Source organism: Meriones unguiculatus, chromosome 8 (assembly GCF_030254825.1).
Source record: "Meriones unguiculatus strain TT.TT164.6M chromosome 8, Bangor_MerUng_6.1, whole genome shotgun sequence".
Classification (NCBI taxonomy): domain Eukaryota; kingdom Metazoa; phylum Chordata; class Mammalia; order Rodentia; family Muridae; genus Meriones; species Meriones unguiculatus.
Window position 1 is genome coordinate 4,580,504 of NC_083356.1, and position 22,573 is coordinate 4,603,076.

The 22,573-nt window shown below is 46.8% G+C and overlaps 1 protein-coding gene across 1 annotated transcript; it reads right to left on the reverse strand.

Moving 5' to 3' along the window:
• Positions 1 to 282: 282 nt before the first annotated feature.
• Spmip11 (sperm microtubule inner protein 11) lies at positions 283 to 22,526 on the reverse strand. The gene is made up of 6 exons (XM_060390497.1): positions 22,441 to 22,526; positions 22,206 to 22,326; positions 8,096 to 8,171; positions 4,654 to 4,776; positions 1,167 to 1,311; positions 283 to 454 (listed from the first exon to the last, which is right to left on the reverse strand). The coding sequence occupies exons 1-6, from the start codon at positions 22,524 to 22,526 to the stop codon at positions 406 to 408; spliced, it is 600 nt and encodes a 199-aa protein (XP_060246480.1). The 3' UTR covers positions 283 to 405.
• Between the last annotated feature and the right edge of the window lie 47 nt (positions 22,527 to 22,573).

The following is a 22,573-nucleotide window of genomic DNA, read 5'->3' on the forward strand; positions in this document are numbered from 1 at the left end:
TCTCTCATATGTGACCTAACAGCACCCTGTGGATTTCTGCCTGCTGAGGTAGAGCTGCGCTGTCTTCAGAGACCATGACTGCACTGTGAGGACAGATGTGTCTTCCCAGATGTTGACTCTGACCCCTGTCATGCATTAGGTCAAGGCCTCCGTGGCTGTCCTTATATTATAGCCCTTCACCTCTCTAGCCTCATCAGGACTCTTACACACTTGCTCTCATAGGAGTCAGGGCGTTGGGATGACTCCCCTGTCTCCACACCCAGCACACACAAGTGCCTTCTGGTTTAGTTGGTTTATTCTTCTTTCTTTACCTCCTCCCCTCTCCCTCCTCAGCTGGGCTTGATGACTCTTCTCCCCTCCCTGCCCTCCTTCCGGTTTTCATTTTGTCCTGTGAGCACATCGTCCTCAGTATAGACTGAAGGTCCTGTCATTGAGAATTGAATGATCCATAAATCTGGAAGAGAGAAAATGTCTCAGATTCAGCCAGGCCAGGCTGTAGGGAGCATCCTTAAAAATGATGCTCATGAACGCCTGTGGGCAGGATGGGCAGGGGTGAGGAAGTAGGGCTACTGATACAGGATGCTGGTGAGGGTAGAAACACCCTCAGGGCCCTATAGGATCCTGGACACATTGGTTTTGTGCCTGCTCAGAAGCCTCGGTCGTCAAACAAAGCTGCCGATCGCAGACTTTGTAGAGGGAGGACACACTGCCCAGCGTCTGCAGCCCACCTCCCTCCTAAGGCTCAAACCTCTTCACACACCGATCCCACTCTTTTTTGAGACAGACAGATTCTATGTAGCTCTGGCTGTCCAGGAACTCTATGTAGCGTCTCACTTTAAACTCACAGGTCACGGGGATCCATTTGCCTTTGCTTCCTGAGTGTTGGGGTTCAAAGTGTGGGTCACTACGCCTGGCTTATTCTCAGCTCACTTTTTCATTTTTGTTTTTCAAGTCAAGGTTTCTCTACGTAGCCCTGGCTGTCCTAAAACTCGCTCTGTAGACTAGGCTGGCCTTGAACACAGAGTTCACCTGCCTCCACCTCCCGAAAGCGCCACCAGGCCTGGCTGTTATTCTCAACCCTTCAGTGGGGCTGAAGCCTGCTAGGGGCTTTAGTGAAGGGACAGAGAACTTCCCTGGTCTCCCAGCCCGATTCTTCTCAGCCTAACCTGGTCATTGGGCTTTTGATGAGACAGTGGCGTGGACCCTGCATCCATGGAATGACCTTCTCTGGGCGCACGTTCGTGCTGTGAGGCCACCAGAAGCTGAAGTTCTGAGCGTCGGTCACAGGGACTTTGAAGACCTGATTGGGGACTGAATGGGTTAGAAGAAAGGCAGGTTATTGATTTTCTCCAGATTCGCTTCTCCTTCCGTCTCCCGAGAGAAAGCACAGGCCAGTAACTTTCAGCCAGGTGCAGAGAGGCCCTGGGGAGGTGCTCACCACCCCCTACCTCACTTCCGGATTCCAGTCTCACACCCTTCACGGTCAGATGGGTTAGTAGCCTTGGGTTTTCCTGTTGTTAAGTAAGCCCATCTCTAGGACGGGCCAAGAAGGTGGAGAAATAGATGGAAAGTAACTTGGGAAGCAAACAAGATGGCATCTACTGAGTCAGTGTCTGTTCTTAATCATCTTCTGGCTGAAATAATGCTTCCCTTTGCTCATCCTAGGGAAGTCGCTCAAACTAAACAATGATGCCACCCCACTTGCGATACCGAATGCAGATGTTATCAAGTAACCGTTGCTCAAAATACCGAATAAGGTGCTTGTGTGGGGGTGTACCTCTGGACAGGTACAGTTATGCAGGTGTGCAGTGACACTCGGAGGCCAGAGAGTCCCAAGGAGCCATCAAAAAAGTCTGTCACTAGGACCTTGAGCTCAGCATTTAGGTCAGCTGGCTCTGCAGCCAACCAGCCCCAGAGACAAACCTGTCCCCTCTGCAGCCCAAGGGTTATGAGTGTGCAATGTAAACACCTTAACGACCGAGCCATCTCCGTGTGTGTGTGTGTGTGTGTGTGTGTGAGAGAGAGAGAGAGAGAGAGAGAGAGAGAGAGAGAGAGAGAGAGATGCACATGAGTATGCACGTATTCACATTTCTGTGTGCATTCGTGGAGGCCAGGGTTGATGCTGTCTTCCTCAATTGCTTTGTTTTTAATCTAGTGTTTTTAATTAATTAATTAATTTTGGGTTTTGAGACATGGTCTCTTTACATGGCCTTGGCTGTCCTGGAACTTACTATGTGGACCAGGCTGGCTTCAAACTCACAGGGATCTGCCTGCCTCTGCCTTCCAAGTGCTGGGATTAAAGATGTGGGCCACTGTGCCATGCAGAATTCCGTATTTTTAAGATCAAATTATGGCCTAATGTTTTCTGGTTTTCTTTGTAATCTCAAAATTTTTTTAAATCCCTAATTCATTGACTAGATGTTACAGTTTTACCTAGTTGTTTTCCTATTAATTAATAAGTTTTCCAATTTTTTTTTCTATTAGAAATAACTTAAGGCCAGGAGATGATGGTGCATGTTTTTAGTCCCAACACTGAGGAGGCAGAGGCAGGTGGATCTCTAAGAGTTCAAGGCCAGCCTGGTCTACAAAGCCAGTCCCAGGGCAGCCAGGACTATTAATACCGAGAAACCCTGTGTCTTGGCAAAGGGGGGGTGGATAACTTAAATACCCTCTTTTCTTATATTTGCCTGTTTTAGTGTCTATACGTTTTTATTTAATTTTGGCCTTACTGTGATGCAGGCCCATAATCTCAGGAAGGCTGAAGCAGGAGGACCACAAGTTCAAGCCTGAACAATTTAATGAAAACACATCTGAAGATAAAAATATAAAAAAGGACTGATGAGAGAGCCCCGTGGTAGAGTGAAATGGATTGAAAGACCTTGGGTTCAAGCCCCCTGTTTTGGGGAAAAAAAGAAACAAACAAACAAACACACACAAACAACAACCTTCATTTGAAATAATTATGGAGTAGTGGAGTTCTAAGAAGCACTGCTGGGAGATTCTCTGATCCTCGGTGGTGACATTTTACAAGACCATAGTACCCCGCCACATTGGCACGTTGACATATAAAACCATCCAGACAATTCCCAGCTGTCTTGGAATTCTAGAGATAATCCCAAACATCCAGAGTTGCCATCTGTGCCCTCTGGTACGGTGGTCTGTTTCTTCCTACACCTTTGTCACTGAAAGAGTAATACACGAATGGAGAACAGATTGTGAACTTGGAGGGGTTGGACTTTTTAAAGAACCGGAGTTGGAATTTACAGAGGGAGACATGAGGGAAGGAGGGTGGAGCAGAGCGAGGAACAGCTTTCTTGTGTATTATCATTTTTATTTGTGTATGTGCTTGTGTCTCTTGAGTGTTTGCCACATTCTGGTGCCTGTGGAAGCCAGAAGAGCATGTCAGATCCCCTGGGAATGGCTTTGTGGGCAGTGAGCTGTCATGTGGGTGCTGGGAACTGAACTCCTGTCCTGTGGAAGAGCAGTAAGCGCTCTTAGAGTCATCTTTCCAGCCCCAAGAATAGCTTAATGGCTCTCCCTCCCTCTCTCCCTCCTTCTTTCCCTCCCTCCTTCTCTTTCTCTCTGTCTCTCTTTCTTTTCTTTGAGACAGGGTTTCTCTGTGTAGTTCTGGCTGTCCTGGAACTTACTCTGTAGAGAAGGCTGGCCTCAAACTCAGAGATTCACCTGCCTATGCCTCACAAGTTCAGGGATTAAAGGCGTGTGCCACCACAGCCTAGCTAGGAACAGCTTGCTTGATTTCCTTCTCTCTCTCTCTCTCTCTCTCTCTCTCTCTTTCTTTCTTTCTTTCTTTCTTTCTTTCTTTCTTTCTCTCTCTCTCTCTCTCTCTTTCTTTCTTTTTCTTTTTCTCTCCCTTCCTTTCCTTCCTTCCTTCCCTTCCTTCCTTCCTTCCTTCCTTCCTTCCTTCCTTCCTTCCTTCCTTCCTTGCTTCCTTCCTTGCTTCCCTTCCTCCCTCCCTCCCTCCCTCCCTCCCTCCCTCCCTCCCTCCTTCCTTCCTTCCTTCCTTCCTTCTTCCCGACTTCCCACCTTCCTACCTTCCTTTAGTTTAGTTTTTTGGTTTTTTTTTTTGAGACAAGGTTTCTCTGTCTAGCCCTGGCTGTCCTGGACTTAGTTGGAGACCAGGCTGGCCTTGAATTTCCAGAGTTTCTCCCACCTCTGCCTCCTGAGTGCTGGGATTAAAGGCCTGCGCCACTTCGACCAGCCAGGAACGGTTTTCTTTAGAGAACACACTTCCCTGAAGGTTCCTATCACATATTGTATTCATTGAGAGTCTGTCTTACATGCTTTTCTGGATGAAGCTAAAGACCTCCCATTTTCAAATGGTTGGGAGAGTTAAATGGTCAAAGGAATGGTCAAAGGAGCTTCCCCAAGGTCACCTAACTTTTTTTGAGTTTAAGCTCAGTTCAGATTACAAAACTGGTGCCGGCACTCTTCTTCCTCAGCGGTGCAGTGTGACAAAATTCTAAGTGCTTCCATTGCTGTTTCAGCTTTGTGTTGTGGTCCTCACAGTTCTGGGAGACACATACAACAGTACAGAAGAGCACAGCACCCCCTTTCCCCATAGCCATGCCGAACGGCGTCATAGCCATTCTCTGCGAGCTCAGACTCACTTGTTTTACACTCCAAGGTACTTACAGGTTTTTAGCAGCACCTTCCGCACGGCTTCGTGATACCGCTCATGGCTGTTCTGGTGGACGGAATAATTACCATCCTCGGAGGCAATTGGGGGGAGCCTAGTGGACACCGCATCCTTCTGGTCTGAAATGAGAAGTTTCGTTTTGAATAGTTGGCAAACAGGGATACTTTATTCTCTGATTTCCTGGTCTCCATGCCAACTAGGTACATAGCAGGGATCTTCCCTAGCCCTGACATCCAATTCTCAGGATCCCGGGAGTCAAATCATCAAAGCTGTGTAGAGAGGAGGGAGGGAGAAACTCATCATTGCTCAGCACTCCTGACGCCAAGACTCTGAGCGTCTTTCCACTGGGCTCAGGATGCTGGACAGATATTTAGGATGAAAAAGTGGCTTACATTTTCCTGGGAGTGACATGGCTATAGAACTTCAAATGGTCTGACCAGGAAAATTTATGGTGTTAAGTCCTGGAAGATAAGCAGCAGCCAGGCCAGAGCAGAATCGGGAAGGCTCTTTAGGCAGCAGGATGGGAGGTGCCTTGGAAGTGTGCAGATGTGGGGCTTTCTGCTGACCGGAACCTGGAGTGCTGGGTGAGGTGGAGAGGGTTGGAGGGATCTGGGAAAATTGTGTAGTAGGTACATAGTGTTCATCGTGTTCAGGAATTCATCCCCCCCCTCCCGGTCTTTCTCTTTCTCCTTAGCTTTTTGATACAGGGTTTTTCTGTGTAATCCTGACTGTACTGGAGCTTGTTTTGTAGACCAGGCTGGCCTGGAACTCTGAGATCCACCTGCTGCTGCCTCCTGAGTGCTAGGATTAAAATCATGCTCTACTGCTTGGCCTGCTCTTATAAAACAGAGCATGCATCTCACAAAGGACCAGCTCTCCCCCACCTGGCTTCTCAAGATGAAGGAAACAGGCTAGGTTTAGTCCAATACATCCAGATTCTATTCACTCGTCCATTTATTCAGTCTTTGTGAGACAGCATCTCACTATGTAGCCCTGGCTGAGTTGGAACTTGCTGTGTAGACCAGGCTGGCCTTGATCTCACAGAGACCTGCCTGCCTCTGCCTCCTGAGTGCTGGGATTTAAGGTGTGGTCTAGATTTTGAGCTGAAGACGAGGCTGCAAGGAGGCAGTGTCCATACAGAGCTTTCGTTAGGGCCCTGGCAGCGGTGGCAGCACATCATGGCGCCCTGCCTCTCCTGGCAGCACACAGAGCTGTGTCCTGGGGCAGCAGTGCCCACCGTAACGTCCGAAGTGCAGTTATGTCTGCTGGCATCTCAGAACCCTGAAGTGGGTTGTGACACTTTAAGGTGTGAACAGCAGGGCCTGGTCAGGGGTGAAAAGAAGGGCACTGTCTAGGGTTGCTCCAAGATTTCTTTTGGCTGTCCCACCTATTTTGTCACCCAGGCCATTAAGAGGCCCCTTTCCCCTTCTCACCTAGCCAGGCCCCTAAGACGACTCAGCTCTTCATCTTATGTTCTCAGGGTCTCCGTTCTGTTTCACAGAGCCCTGGCTCTGACCCATTCTTTTATTTTTCCTTCTTATGAGTGCTGGGCAGGAGCTAGGTCATTATTTACCATTCTCACTGGAAACCTGAAGATCGCTCACTCATTTGCTGCGGGCGAGGATGATGTTTCCTGCTTGTTTCCCTCCCCTCTCCTTTCTGTCCTCCAAAGGAAATCTTTGGTGTTTAATAGCCAAGGCAATGCCACCCAAGTATGCTGGTCCCCTCCGAGGCTGATGATGTGAGAGGGGATGGCAGTCCTTAAAGCTCTGGGAGAATGTCGTTCTGGGATCTGGGCCTGAAAGCAGGGGCTCATCGCTACTTAAGCCAAGGTTCTAGCAATGAGGGGTCATTTTCTGGAAGTGGTTCAGGCAAGGTGAGAGTAGCAATATGTCCATGGGCAAATAGCTGTGGATTGAGGAGTAATAGCGGGCAGGTTTCTAGGGGGTGTTGGGGTCTGGGTTGGGAGTAAATTATGGTTCTAAATGCAGTTGACAGCAAGAGCGCCTTCTGGTCCTTAGGCGGCAGACTGTTCTTAAGACACAACTGATGATGCTGTCTGTTATTTCAAAGTGTCTGAGCAGCAGGCTCCTGGCTTCCCACAGGGATGGGAGCTAGGTCTGGAGTCTGCTCTCCGCTCTCACCCACTTGGATGCCTGCCACTTGAGTCAGGCCTTCACCTTGCTCCTAGGGTTGGCTTCATTTTGTTTCTCATTTTTCTTTTTGCCAAACTGGGAGATACTTTTGATAACGTGCCACTTTCCCAAACTGCCCGGGTTTGCAGGGTGCTGAGATGAAGGGCAGATGAGAAGCCGTCATGGCTGCTGAGGGATGCTCTCCGTAAAGAACCTGCCGAATCAACGTCTCCTTGGCAGGTGGTGCCACAGAGGCTCTTCACACAGCTAGTGATGCTCTGTCCCCAACAGTCTTTGTGGGGACACAGATAGTAAGGACCTGGAATAGCTTCCTCTAGAATTGGGCCATAAGTTGCAGATTGCCATAAAACTACACCGAATGCTTTGCCTGCTCTTTGAAGACACCCTGGGTAGATCTTGTACTCATCATAATTAACGATGCAGAGTTTTGAGTATTATAGGCTGTCCTGTGAGCCAGGGATGGTGCGAGAATCTAGTCACTGCCTGCTTGACTCAGTGCCTCTGTTGGAACTGAGGCTGGTTGGCTCCAGGATTTTCAGTTGAATACAGACTCAGTGACTCTTAAGTCTGATTTCTTTTTTTTTTTTTTTTTTCTGATTTCTTGATTAAGGGTTGGTTTCAGGTTCTTGGTTTATAAGGGTGACAAGAATCCAACACACTTCATTGGTGATTGTCTTGGTATTGCTGGCTTACAAATGGTAACACCACTTGGAATTCGTACTCTGTCAGGATGAGAGAAAATGTGATGGTGTTGTACGTAAGAATACAATGACCCCTGGCTGGCTGGCCGGCCCAGCAGTAGGACTGTTAGCTTGCTGTGCTAACTTGAGAACCAGGGTTCACGTCTTAACAGCCACAGAAGCTGGGTATGCCCCATGCAGGCTGGCCTGTGACTCTAGAGCGGCAGAGATATAAACTGATCACTGATACAATTCTAGTCAAAAAGTGGGAGCTCCAACTTCATCAGGAGACCCTGCCTCAGAGGAACAAGGTAGTGAGAGGTAGGACATCGGTGCCGTCCTGTGGCTTGCATGTGAGCACAAGGCGTACTCATTCCCACATACATGTGCCCACACCATACACATATGGACCACACATACACACGCAAATATCTTTTATTTCAAAAGTGACCCCTATCAAATGGTAGTTTTAATCCTTGAAATTGGCCTGGGGATAGTAAGGTGATTTGCTAAAGTATGTTCAGAGAGCCATCTTGTACTGACTGTCTTCTTTCCTGACAGAGGTAATTATCTGTGCTTTGCGGGGAATCGGACAGGGGCACGAGCGCAGGAGCCCAGACCCTCATCTAGGGCCAGTTCTTTGCTTTTGCGTCTTCCGTTAGTGGCATGCCCGCACATCTTGAACATAGGGAGAGCAGATGGAGCATGAGCAGCCGAGGGACTTAGTGTTTCAGACTACTTAGGTAAAGTGGATTTTCCACAGATAAAGATGCTTAATACTAACGTGCGCTCCTCTGCAAAGTAGGGGCCATTATTTTACAAAAGGAGCTGGGGATACGGAGAGGTTTGGTCAAGTGCCTGGAGGCCACAAACTCACATGTGCCAAAAACATCAGTACAACCAGAGGGACTCGGCTCCAGAGAAACTCTTCCTGAAGTAGCAACATTGAAGTGCCCAGGAGAGATAGAGGAACTTGGACTAAAATCATCAGTCCCCTTACAGATGTGCACAGATGGTTGGGGGTGGGGAGTGGTTTCAGCGAGTGTGTCTGCTCACCTGGAACAGCCTTGAGTTCGGTAGGGAATATGACATCGTTGTCTTGATACGGAGGGAGAGCCCAAGCTCTCTCAGCTTTTCTGAACGTAGGGGTGTAATTCCCCAAAGTCAGTGCTTGGAGCGGAAAAGACTGGGACTTGGTAGGTCGCTCTCCCCGTGAGTTGGACCAGTCCCAGGGCTGGGGAAGAGCAACGAGGAAAGGCTGAGCCCCTGTAGGTAAAGTGGCCCCTCCACGGCCTGTGACGTCACCAGCGTGGAAGTGGGCCCCCTCTGGAAGCCTCCACCCTGGCTGTGAACAGCATGAGCAGCTCCCGTCCAGTCTCATGGGGATGAGATTGGGTGGCCTGCAGCAGTTATAAGCATATATAGGATTTCAAGATTCCAGTTCCATAGGGTCATTCTATACATCACAAAGGCAGGGGGTCTGTAGCCAACTTCATGGACTGAACTGTGCTGCACAGCCTCCTGTTGAGAAGCTGGAACTACAGCGCCCTCTGCTGGAGGTTACAAGTGCCATTGCTTGTCTCCCAGGAAGTGGGTCACCGGCCAGGCAGCTCAGAGAGATCAAGAAGCCTACAAGAGCCTAGAAGATTGAGCAGAGTCTATGGCAGGCAGAAGTAGAAAAGTGTTTTCCTCCGTGTGTGTGTGTGGTGTGTTTGTGTGTGGCCAAAGGACAACCTTGGATGCCAGTTCTTGCCTTATACCCTGTTAAGGACTAGTCTCTCCTTTTGCTCACCTCTGCATGTTCCAGGCTGACTGAACCACATGCCACCGCAAACTCCTGTCTCACCACAGGTTGTGACAGGCGTGTGCACTCCTGCACCAGACTTTCACATGTGTTCTGGGGATGAGATCTCAGGTCATTGGGTTCTCCTTGCATGCGCTTTATCCACTGAGCCACTGCCCCGGTCCGCTTATATTGTACATGCAAGTAAGCTCTAGGACTCACTGCATAGCCTGGATTGCCCTTGCACTTGCGTTACTCTTCCTGCCTCAGCCTCCCAAGTGCTGGGATGAGGGGCATGAGCTGTCATACAGGGCTCACACTGCTTAATCTCTACCACAGAAAGGTAGCGTTGTCAGGTAGGCATCTTCATTTACAGGGAAGGGAAGGAGGGAACGGAAGCGCTGTGATCTTGCAGTGTTAGCGCTTTCACACCGCACAGCTCTGGGTACCTGATGAAACCAGGGCTCTGGCGTTAAGGAGACATTGAAGCATGCCCTCTCTCCCTTTCCTCTTTGGTTTGCATATTAAAGAAAAGGTTTCGCTTGATGTGTACATGTGTGTCTGAGTGTATGTACGCCACTTGCATTCGGTGTCCATGGAGACCGGAGGACATCGGGATTCCCTGGAATAGAGTTACAGAGGATAGTGAGCTGCCTGCCATGGGGGTGCTGGCAACCGGACCCAGGTCCTCAGGGAGAGCAGCCAGTGTTCTAAACCACCAGCCACCTCTCCAGGCCCCAGTATGTGTGCGCATGTGCGTGCGTGCGTGCGTGTGTGTGTGTGTGTGTGTGTGTGTGTCTGTGTGTGCGCGCGCGCGTGCGTGCGTGCGTGCGTGCGTGTGTGTCGGGAGGAGGAGAAGGCAAGCATCCGGGAAATATCTGACTCTATGCGTTGACTCACCTCTGTGATTTTCATTATGAAGATATGTAGTAAGGGAACATCGGGGAAGCTCTCTTGAGCTGAATGTTTAATACACTCACACCCACTAGGAAAGGAAAAACCATCCTTCAAAGACAAATTGTGATAAAAATACACTGTGGTAGTAAGAGTTAGGAGAACAGAGTGACTGCTGAAAGGTTCACACTCAGAGTTGCTGCTGACAGCCGCGTCAGAATGCGGCTGACCTGAGCCTGAAGAACAGGTTAAAGAGCTAGTGCAGGCGGTCAGAACGAGAGCCAGGCCGCTCGGGTGGAAGTACAGTGTCCCTCTCTCTTCAGGAAGAATGCGCTCAGACCCTCAGTAAGTGTCTGAAACCGTGGCCAGCACTGCACTCTGCACGGTGCTTTCCCTGAGTATGCACATCTGTGAGAAAGTCTAACCTAAAGTGTGTGCAGTAGGGAATTAATAAGGAGCAACGAAACAGTTAGCAACAGACAGACTAAAAGAAAAGTCCTGTAAATTGTGTGTCTCTTAAAACCCATTGTACTGTTCCCACCCGTCGGGTGAGCTCTGAGGTGCTAGCGAGCCTGTGTGATGGGAGGAAGTGAGCGATGTGGGCGTTGTGTCCACATCAGGCCCTGAGGAGTCACTTAACAATTGGATGTACTGATGTCACTTATCACCCCCAGTTGCTTAGACTAGGTCTAATTATGAGAAACATCAGACAAACTCAAATTAAGGAACATTCTGCAAAATGTCCCACCCGTTTGCCACAGAATGTCAGAGGCATGGAACAAAGGCAGCGGAACCATTTCATGTTAAAGGAGGCCAAAGGGACATGCTTGCTGAATGCAGAGCTCAATCCTTAATTAGATCCTTAGAGGGAAACATTTTGCCGTAAAGGACATTAACACGATAACTGGCAAGGCGGGAACATTAGACCATGGACAATTACATGATACAGGAGTGCTAAAATTTGCCAAGTTGTTCTTAAGAAATGTAAATGGGCAGGATGTAGTGGCCCACACCTTTGATCCTAGCACTTCTGAGGCAGAGGCAGGAGGATCTCTGTGAGTCTGAGGCCAGCCTGGTTTACAGAGCCAGTTCTAGGAAAGCCAGGAGTATAGATTGAGACTGTGTCTCAAAAAGAAAAAAGAAAAGAAAGGCGAACAAATGTTTAGGGTAAAGAGACAGAGTACGAGAAACTTATTTCTAACTAACTAAAAAATAGATAGGTTAGAGACAAAGCAAAGAGTGGCAGAAATAACAGGTGGTTCATTTGGATAAAGATATGGATAATTCCCTCATACATTTTTACCTTTTTTCTTTAATTTTGAAGTTGTTTTTTTCCTCAATTTGCTAAAATAAGGAGGTGTGCTGGCCTATACTGTTAATCCCAGCACTGGGAGGTGGAGGCAGGCAAGCCAGGTCTACACAGCAAGTGAGGGCTACATAGTAAGAACCTGCCTCAAATAAAATACAACAGAATAAAAAAAGAAAAGAAAGCCAAAAATGTGAAGACCATCTGACGTAGCACAGGATGTATAACTAAGAACTAACTAATTCAGGCACGGTGCAGCCCTGTCCTGAACTCACTGTGTAGACCAGGCTGGTCTCGAACTCCCAGAGATCTGCCTGCCTCTGCCTCTCAAGCACTAGCATTAAGGGCGTGCACCACCACACACTGCGAGGCTGTGATTCTAACCTAAGATTCTGAAGTGGGGGACTCACCCAGATCTGAGCTAATTCATCCAAACGTTCCAAACTCCGACTGTGACGGCTCCAGTGTGTGAAATAGGTCTGAGAACAGGAAGGGGAACTTCCTGCTCTGTTCACGAGTTCGGAGGTTCCCTCGGGGATGCCGCTCTTGGATAGTAGTCACTGAGGATGGCTGCGCTGTCCAGGGCTGAAAAGCCGACAGTTAAATAAGAGCTGAGGTCCTCGAAGTGGGGTTCTTAATTTTCCTTCTCCTGCCTTCGTCGCAGTGCCACAGAGCTCGGCCCTGAGACCTCAGATGGGGCAGAGCTTCAGAAGAGCCCTCTTCCAGCCCGTGGGTGCCACACACACGTGGAGTCCCATGACCTCCACAGGCTGTCCTCTGATCTTCACACCCTCTTCTTGGCTCACAGCTCCTGCCGGGGCATTTGAGTCAGCTCTTCTTCCTCCTCCTTCTCCTCTTCTGCCTTCTTTTTAAATTACTTATTTTTACTTTACGTGCATTGGTGTTTGGCCTGCATGTATATTTGTATGATAGTGTCAAATCCAGTGAAACTAGAGTTACAGACAGTTGTGAATTGCCACATGGGTTCTGGGACTTGAATCTGTGTCCCCTGGAAGAGAACCCTGTGCTCTTAACCACTGAGCCATCTCTAGCCCTATTTTGGTTTTCTTTTTGGCAATTCAGGGTTCCTCTGTGTAGCCCTGGCTGTCCTGGACTCGCTTTGTAGACCAGGCTGGCCTGGAACTCACAGATATCCACCTGCCTCTGCCTCCCTGAGTGCTGGGATTATTACAGTCGTGTGAGACAGGGTCTTTCTATACAGTCCTGGCTGTACTGAAATTCACTATGTAGACCAGGCAGGGCTCAAACTCTCAGATCTGCCTGCTTCTGCCTTCCCAGTGGTAGGATTAAAGATGTGAGCCACCGTGCCTGTTAAGAGTCTTTTTTTTTTTTTTTTAAGATTTATTTATTTTTATTTTGTGTGTGGGGGGTGGTTTGCATATGTGTGTCTGGGCACACTGTATGTCCAGTACTTGAGGCCAGGGTGTCAGATTCCCCTAGGACTGGAATTACAAGTTTTGTGGACCACCATGTGGGTGCTGGGAATCAAACCTGCGTCCTTTGCAAGAGCAGCCACTGCTCTTAATGCTGAGCCATCTCTTCAGCCCCAAGAAAATTTCTAGTCTAAGGTGGAGTAGAACTCAGCATGTAGCCCAGTCTAGGGTTGAACTTGTGATGGCCCTCCTGCCTCAGCCCCCTGAGCACAGAGACTACCATCATGATGCTGGGCAGTGGTGGTCCACCCTTTAATCTCAGCACTCAGGAGGCAGAGGCAGGCGGATCTCTGAGTCCAAGGCCAGCCTGCTCTATAGAATTCCAGCCAGCCCTACACAGAAAAACCTTGTGTCAAAAAGCAAAACAACAAAAAAAGTTGTTACTGCAGGTCTGTGTGTTTACAAAGCAAGCAGTTTACTGTCTGAGCTATTTCATGGCCCTCGGAAAAGGTTTTACACAACTTTTACTATAGCATCTTGATATAATTATTAAGATTATAATTTGGTTATTATTATAATTAACAACTATAGTTTTAATAGCAACAATTAATTATTGAACTTAACTTTAATATTAATAGTTAATATTATTGATGAGTTATTATTATTATTAACTGTGATATTTATAACAGGTGAATTTTACGTATAGGAAAAAGCAGCACATGTAGAATTTGACATTGTCCAGTTTCAGGTTTGCACAGGAGCTATGGGACACAACCTCCTCAGATAAATAGAAACCAAGTCAGGATACTCCAACACCTTCTCATAGCCTTCCCTTCAAAAGCTGAGTTTACTTCTTCTTCCCTTGAGGCTTGGTTTAGTGACTCTTCAAGGAGGTTAATTAACTTCCTGCTACTGTAATAAAATGCCTGAGATAATCAGCTCATAAAAAGTTTTTTTTTAATTTTATTTTGACTCACAGTTTTGGCGGTTCTGGTCCATGGTTACTTGGCTCTCTCTCTGTGGTGAGGCAATGCATTACGGTAGGGGTGCATGGCGGAGCAAAACCACTTACCCGTTAAAGAACAACAGAGGAAGAGGCAGGGAGCCCATAATAACCTAAAGACCTTTGTGTTACCCCCAAAGTTCAGTCATCTCTCATAGTTCCACCCGGGAAACTAAGCCTTTAAGCACATGGAGCTTTTGAGAGACATTTAAGACTCAAACTACTCTGCAATAGAAAAGATAAAAGCGATTGTTATTTCTGAGACTAGGTCATAAAAAGTCATTTGTGTGCTTGCTATCATCTGTCTTTCTATCTTTCTTTCTTCTATCTATCCACCAACCTATTATCTATCTTTCATCTATCTACCTGTATGTATATGTATGTATGTATGTATGTATCATCTATCTACCTATGTACCTATACCTCTCTCTCATCTACCTCTCATCTATCTATCTATCTATCTATCTATCTATCTATCTATCCATCTATCATCTATTCATTATCTATCTCTCATCTATCTACCTATATCTGTCTATCTACCTATACTGATCATCTATCACATATCTATCTATCTATCTATCTATCTATCTATCATCTATCTATATCTCTCATCTATCTATCTCAGCTCCCTCTCCCTCCTTCTTGCCCACTCACATATAGAAGGAAAGTTACCTGCTGTGTAGAAATACTTAGGCAGCCTATGGAGAGGCCCATATGAAGAGAAACTGAGTTGTCTTGTTAATTGCTAGAGAGGCTTTGTCCTCTAGACATCTTAGAAATAGCTCCTGCTGCCTGGCCCCAACATGCACATGACTGCAGTTCCTGATATCCTGCCTGCAGCCATAAGAGACACCCTGATCCTAGATCCAGATCCTGTCCCTGGATCCAGACTCTGAAACTGTGGAAAGATGTATTTGTAGGTTTAAGTCTGTATGTTTTAGGTAAGTTGTTACACAGTAATAGAGTAAACATTGACAGTTGAGTGACAATATTTAGAAAGCCTGACAATGAGTAATAATAAAAAATATAGAAAGATTTAATGAGTTAGATGATCAACTCAGAAGGTTTTATAGCTCATAAATGAGAACTTGAAAAAGATAGGAGTGAGGAAACAATTGATAAAAAAGAAACAAAATTTCTCGGGAGGGAGGGGCATGGATTTTTAGGATGGGAGAACCATGGGTGTCCGTCCCAGGGCATGAAAACAGAGCTGCACTACAGCACATCAGTATTTCAGAACGCTAGGGAACAGAAATTAAAGTTTCAGAAAGGCTTCTAACTAAACACTAGAGTACAGTAAAGTTACCCCTGCAAAATTCCCAACCTAGAATGCTACATCTGGAGAAGCTGTATGTAGAAAGTGATTCTAGGCTCACACATATAACTCATGCTCATAAAACACTTATTAAGTGCTCCTTAGATGCTCTTGCAGAGGATCTGGCTTCACTTCCTAGCACCTACCTAGTAACTACCAACTGTCTAGCTCCTGTTTTAGAGGATCCAGTGCTGCTTTCTGACCTCTGAGTACACAGACCCATAAATAAACAAAACACTCATATACATAAAGTAAGAACTAAAAAAAATGAAGAATAATTTGTTTATCTTTTGTTTGAGATAGGGTCAGTCTGTTTGCCAAGTCTCACTTTGTAGCCCAGACTGGCCTTGAATTTATAGCAATCCCTCAGCCTAGACTCTATGTTCTGGGATTACAGGTTTGAGCCACGACACCTGGTTTCATAGGTCCATCTCTCTGTTGTATGTGTTTTATGCATAGGTGTGCAATTTGTGTATTTGTATATATGTGTGTGTGTGTGTGAAAGCCAGAGGTCAGCTTTAGGTATCTTCTTTTATTGTTCTCCACCTTAATTTTTTTAAATATAATTTTATTCTTTATGTGTATCAATGCTGTACTTGCATGTATGTTTGTTCAGCTTTTGTGTGTCTGGCATCTGAAGAGACTGGAAGAGGGTGTTGGATCCACTGGAACTGGAGTTTCAGATGGTTGATCTGACATGTGGGAGCTGGGAATTGAACTTGGGTCCTCTGGAAGGGCATCCACTGAACCATCTCTCCAGCCCCTCCACCTTGGAATTTTTTTGAGACCCTGTCTCTCAGTGAGCCTGGACACCAGCATTTCAGTTAGGGCTGGCTGGTGAGCCCTGCAGATCTGGCTGACTCCATATGCCCCGGCGTTGGGTTTACAGTCATGCTCTGCCTCATCTTATTACAGAGATGCTGAGGTGCAAACTCAGGTCCACATGCTTTTGCAGCAGATATTTTAGTACAGTTAGTCACCTCCCCACCCCAGGCTGTCCATACCTTAAGGGGGGCCCTGGAATGCATAAAGTTGGAGCTGGGGCAAGAAAGCAGGGGGCCGGAGTGATACGTTTCAAGTCCAGTCTTTAGCCTAGAGTTCCAGAATGAATAAACTGGAGTGAGCAGATGCTAGCAGGACACTTCTGTGTGCTCTCTCATGGACTGTCTTAGTCAGTCTGTGATGAAACACCATGACCAAGGCAACTTGGAGAGGAAAGGGTTTATTTGGATTACACTTCCACATCCTAGTTCATTATTGGAGGAAGTCAGGGCAGTTATTCAGAGCAGGAATCTGGAGGCAGGAGCTGATGCAGAGGCCATAGAGGGACCACAGAGGGATGCTGCTTACATGCTTGCTCCTCATGGCTTACTCAGCCTGATTGTGTGTGTGTGTGTGTGTGTGTGTGTGTGTGTGTGTACATTGGTGTTCTGTCTGCATGTGTGTCTGTGTGAAGGTGCCAAATCCCTTGTATCTGGAGTTACAGACAGTTGTGAGCTGCCATGTGGGTGCTGGGAATTGAACCCAGGTCTCTTGGAAGAGCAACCAGTGCTCTTAACTGCTGAGCCATTTCTCCAGCCCAGGGATGGTACCGCCCACAATGGGCTGGGCTCTTGTCCATCTATCACTAATTATGAAAGTACCTTACAGCTGGATCTTATGAAGGCATTTTCTCAATTGAGATTTTTTTCCTTTTAGAAAACTCTATAGTTTGTGTCAAGTTGATATAAAACTAGGCAGCACAAGAACTCTGGTTTTTATAAAGTAAAATCTATGGTTATGCCACAAAAATATTAATGAGAAATCAATGTTGTGCCTCTGAGTTGACTCCAAGCCTTTGTTCACCAGTTTTGCTTGTATTTTATTTCATTTTTGGGTGGGCATTAGGGATGGAATAGAGGGCCTTGCACATTCTGGTAACTCCTTCACCACTGAGCTGCATTTCCAGCCCTCAGCAGAATTTGTGAGATATGAACTGGGTAGGAAAATCCCAGGCCAGGAGCATTTTTGTTTCTGGTGAGGTAGTCCATAGAACAGGGGCAAGTAGGTTGAAGTAGCCAGGAGAAGTTTCTACTGGCCTGGAATGAGGGTAATTTGTAGGTTTTCTAGAGGACGTGCTTTCTATGAGAGGGCACAGAAGACTCCTTTATTTGAAAACAAGACTAGTTTCACCACATAATGCTGAAACCTGGTGCAGTGCGGTATTGGGGCCAGGGATGTTGGAAGACTATGAAAGGGTTCCCGGGGCCCGCTGGGAACTCTTCATCTGACCCAGAAGCTGGATAGAGAAACAGAAACTTTGGTGGAATTAGAAAGAAGAGACTGGGTGAGTACCCAGTGGAGTCTCTCAGTCCTCACCTCTTCCACAACCCCAAAATTTCATAATTTCCTTCACCCGCATTTCCATTCTGTCAGAATATCTCCTCCATTTCAATGCTTTCAATTATTAAGACCCAAATCAAATGTAATCTCCTATGAACTGGCCCTGACTTCAGATTTTGTAGTCATTCAAAACCATTTATTCATTCATTCATCCTAGAAATATTAAGCGTATAAGGCATGGCTGGGCCTGTATTAATATAATACAGATCAAATATATGCTCAGACTCTTCAACATTTCCCAATGAAATGAAATGTTTCTTGAGGTGGGCAGCATGCCCACTTAGTTGGCCTTGGCCTTGTTTTCAAGGCGTGCTTCCCAAATGTTTAAGGTCTTGGAATTTACTTAATTTTCAGAGCTAATTCCTGGCTTGTTTGCCTGATGCGCACTTCAGTTGTCATTTCCTGCCTGGCTCTGGAGACCTTGCCTGTCTGAAGGAGTGCGGGGATTAAAGGTGTGCACCACCACTGCCTGGCTCAAACTATGTATCTCAAATACAGAAAGTGAAGATGGAAGGCTAGGGTCCCTGCTAAGTAAATTTAACTATGATAATAGCTGATAATGAAATATCCATCTGTAACTCCGCTAGGAAAGGAAACAATAGCAACTGGCTAAGATGTATCTAGGAAAGGCATGGCCCTCTGACCCACTGTGTGAAATTCTCCTTACTTGTTTCTTCAGTTGTGGTTCTTTTCTTACACTGAAAGGGATATTGATATCCTAGTAGATATAAGCTGAAGAAAGCCATCTCAGCACCTCCTTCTCCTCAGGATGTTTACACTGGAGTGCTAGGTTCTAGTAACCATGGTAATGCTGTGAATTACCATGACTGACATTTCCTTTGTCCAGTGAGGCACAAGATTTATGGGTTCACCAGGGAATTGGAATTGAGAGGCTAAATAATTCCAGGAAGCTTGAGGTATCAAGTATTATTACCTTGTTTTTTTTGGGGTGTGTGTGTGGGTGGGTGATTCCAGACAGGGTTTCTCTGTGTAGCCCTGGCTGTCCTGGACTCACTCTTTAGACCAGGCTGGCCTCAAACTCATAGAGATCCACCTGCCCCCGTCTCCCGAGTGCTGGGATTAAAGGAATGAATTTTATGCCAGGCTTAGCTTCAAACACTTCATTCTTCTGCCTCAGTCTCCTGAGTGCTGTGCTTAGAGGCATGACTCATCATGTCCAGCTAACAAACAGAACTTGAGTCTCAATAGAATTCTTCCAGTGATTGTTTCATCGGTGATGTGCTAATTTTACATTAATTTCGACCCCTTATGGTGGCCCCACGCCTTTAATCCCAGCACCTGATGCAGAGGCAGAAGGCTCTCTCTGAGTTAGAGGCCAGCCTGGTTTACATAGTGAGTTCCAGGACAGCTAGGGCTATGTACTGAGGCCCAGTCTCAAAACACCAAAATTTCTTTTTCATTAATTTTTCAAGCTGGCTAAGTCATAATTAAATTTAAATTATTGAGAGCTGAGAATATAGCTCAGTGGGAGAATGTTTTCCTAGCAATGTACAAGGCCTTGGGCTCAATCCTAGAACCAAAAATGGAATGAAGTTTTCTAAACTCAGAAACTCTTATATTAAGAATAAAGATAGTATTAAAAATTTGTCACTTCCTAGTTATTTTGTTATTACTTACAGCATGGATTTGGTTTAATTCTGTGTGGATATTCTGTTTTTTCATTTTTCCCCTTCAGTTTGGGAATTTCTGTGAATATATTAGCAAGCTAACTGGTTCTTTCCTTAGTCATGCTGATTCTACTGATGAGCCCAATGAAAGCATCTTTATTTCTGTAATCTTGTTTGTCTGTTTTGAGACGGGGTTTCTCTGTGTTGCCCCAGCTGTCCTGGAATTCACTTAGTAGACCACGCTGGCCTCGAACTCACAGAGATCCACCTGCCTCTGTCTCCCAAGTGCTGGGATTAAAGGTATGCCCCTATGCTTGGCCTACTTATCAGTTATTTTAAATTCTCAATTTGAAGTCTCAAAATTCCACCATGAATACCTGTATCTGATGCCATAGTTTCTTCTCTTGTTGGTTTTCGAACTTGAACAGACCACTTAAGGCTCAGGTTCTCTCTCTATGGTGAGGCATCAGAGACGTCCACCGCCGGTGTCTCTTCTGAGGTCCGTGATTTGGGTCACCCCTTCCAGCTTTGTTTTTCCACACTTTCTTCAGGTTTATTTACTATTCTGCAAAGAGCTGTGCGCGTGAGAGCAACAAGCCTGTCTTGACACTCCTTACACATGGTTGGAACCTTTCAATTTTTTCAGTTGTAATCCTGTTATTACACAGAAATTTTATGGTTTGTCGGTAAGACTGGACGGCAGGGGAGAACTATTTTGTAATTATTATTAGGTTGCTGCCCATTTTGTTTGTGTGCACATGCATGGGAAAGCCAGAGGTTAACATTAGGTCTCTCTATATAACCTTGGCTGTCCTGGAACTCACTTTGTAGACCAGGTTGGCCTTGAACTCTGAGAGATCTGCCCCCCTATTCTACCCCCACTGCCCCTTCCCCCAACCCCATTGAGACAGGGTCTCTCACTTAATCTGAAGGTTCATCGACTTAGCTATCTGAGCAGCAAATCATGGGTTCTTCTGTCCCTGCCTCCCCAATTCTGGGATTACTGGTGTGGAGCCCAGTGCTCTGCATCGGTGCTGGAGATCGGGACTAAGGCCCTTAGCCTTATGCACAAGAACAATATTGACTGACCATCTCCTTAGCTGGACTTCCCAGTTTCCTGTTGACCTTGTAATCACTGGACAGTGACCTTAAAGTGTCTAATATTTTTGTCACTTTAGACAATAGAGGAAGGCTAGAGGGGTCCAAAGTGGGCTTTCCATACCTGTTAGGCTTTTTAAATCAGGTTTTGATTTAAAGAGTTTCCTGGTTCCAGGCATAGTGGTGCATATCTTTAATCCCAGCACTTGGAAGGCAGAGATGGGGATTTTTGTGAGTTCTAGGCCAGCTTGGTCTACAGAGCCAGTTCCAAGATAGCCATGGTAACAGTGAAAAATCCTATATCAAACAAAAAAACCCCCCAAACCAAAAAAACAAAACAAAACAAAGTTTCCTTTAAGAGCGAGATAGCTCAGTGGTAAAGGGGCTTGCCTCTAAGCTGGATGACCCTGTGTTCAGTCTTTGGATCACATGGTAGAAAGAGCACCCTAAAGTTGTCCTCTGACCTCTAGCCTTACAGCAAGGCAAAAGAGGGCTGAGGAGGATACAGCTGGGAGGCAGCGCACTGTCTAGCATAAGCACAAGGATCTAAGTTCAGCCTCCACCAGAGTGGGAGAGAGGGCAGACTGAGAGGTGTTGGCTTCACTTCAGAGAGTGGTAAAAAAACACTTTGCTCAGGTTGAAAAGCTATTAGGGGTGGGACTGGGAGGGAATGAGGGAGGGGGCTACAGCAGGGATACAAAGTAGATAAACTGTAACTAATATAAAAAAATTAAAAAAAGCTATTGGATGCTGGAGCTGGGCTATGACTTAATAGAGGTCTTGAACTAAGAAAATTTCCACGTGGAGCTGGTGGAACTTTCCACACTGTACTGGCAGTTTTAGTTCATCCGTTAGCAGATCCTGGGATAGCTCACTGCTTCTAGTGTTTTGTGCACGTGCCTTGGTGCATTTGGGGCAGTCAGAGGACAACTTGCAGGAGTCAGTTCTCTCTTTCCATGGGGCGGGAGGCGTCCCAGGATCGAATTCAGGGCTGGCAGCAGTCTCTACCTGCTAAGCTACCTCCAGAGGCCCCTCATTCACATACAGACGTACAAGTCCCACAGGACTTCTGGGGTAAAATTCTGAGCACCTGATCTTCAAGAGGGATTGCCAATTCCCACGCCAGGGGTGGGTACAGTGGGCTCTGGGCACACAGAGAGTGAGGCCACTCACAGATCTGTGGTCTGGGATTGTGTGAACACCAGCATGAGTTGAACGCTGCGACAGAAGCCTGGGAATAGAGGCACCATGGAGTGGACAGGAGAGTGAAGGGGACCAGCTTGATTTTTACACAAAGTGGACCTGGGAGTGAGTGGGCGCAAACATTGTATCTCTTGATCTCCGTTCCTTGGTGATCTTTCCCTACGGTTACGTTTTCCTAGAATTATTGACCTGGGCAACACTAACGCTTGCATGCCCTTGGGACCTGCTGGTCATTTGGAATCTATGCCGGGAAGCATATCACTTTCACCGGTAAGAGGAAAGCAAGAGAAAAAGGCCTCATCACCTAAATGAAATTATATTTAAGTCAGCAATGTTCTTGAGCCTGGCGTGGTGTCACACGCCTTTAATCCCGGCACGCAGGCAAAACCAGGCGGATTTCTGAGTTTCAGGCCTGCCAAGGCTACAGTGAGGCCCGCTTAAGAAAGAGAAATACCCCCCCCCCCACCAACAAAACTAAACCCAGACAAACAACAGCAAAACATGTCGTGTCCTCTGGACATGGAAGCATGAAATTAGTAACATAAACTTTATTTCTTCAAGTTGGTGATCGGTAGCAAAGCGGAGGGAAGGCTGCTACAAACAGCAGAGCTGCTTTTCCAACCGGCTGCGGTTCTTGACACTGCTGCTAAGAACCCAGAAGCCTTTTCGCGGCTTTAACGGTTCGACATAGGGCGGGGCCACTCACTGTCTCGTCTTTTCTCGGTTTTCTGACGGTCTCGCCTATTTTCCCTGACACGGGCTCCGTTAGCCCAGTTCTAGGGAAGGCACCGCCATCACGAACGTCCTCGAAAACCTCCCAACGCAGCCTAGTGAGAGGAGAACGCGGAAACCCGCAAGGCGACCCACGCAGTTCTCGCGAGGAGAGACGAGATTTTTAAAGAACAACGTCTAAGGCGGCCCCGCCCACCACGGGGGGTCACATGACCTGCGCCTGCGTCCCGGCGGCAGCGTCTTTCCTGGTCGTGGACTGGCTGTTGATGCGGCTACGGGATGTCGCAGGGGTCATCGCGGAAGTAAGTTCTTGCGCCTCCGGCTTCCCGGGCGGAAGTGTGT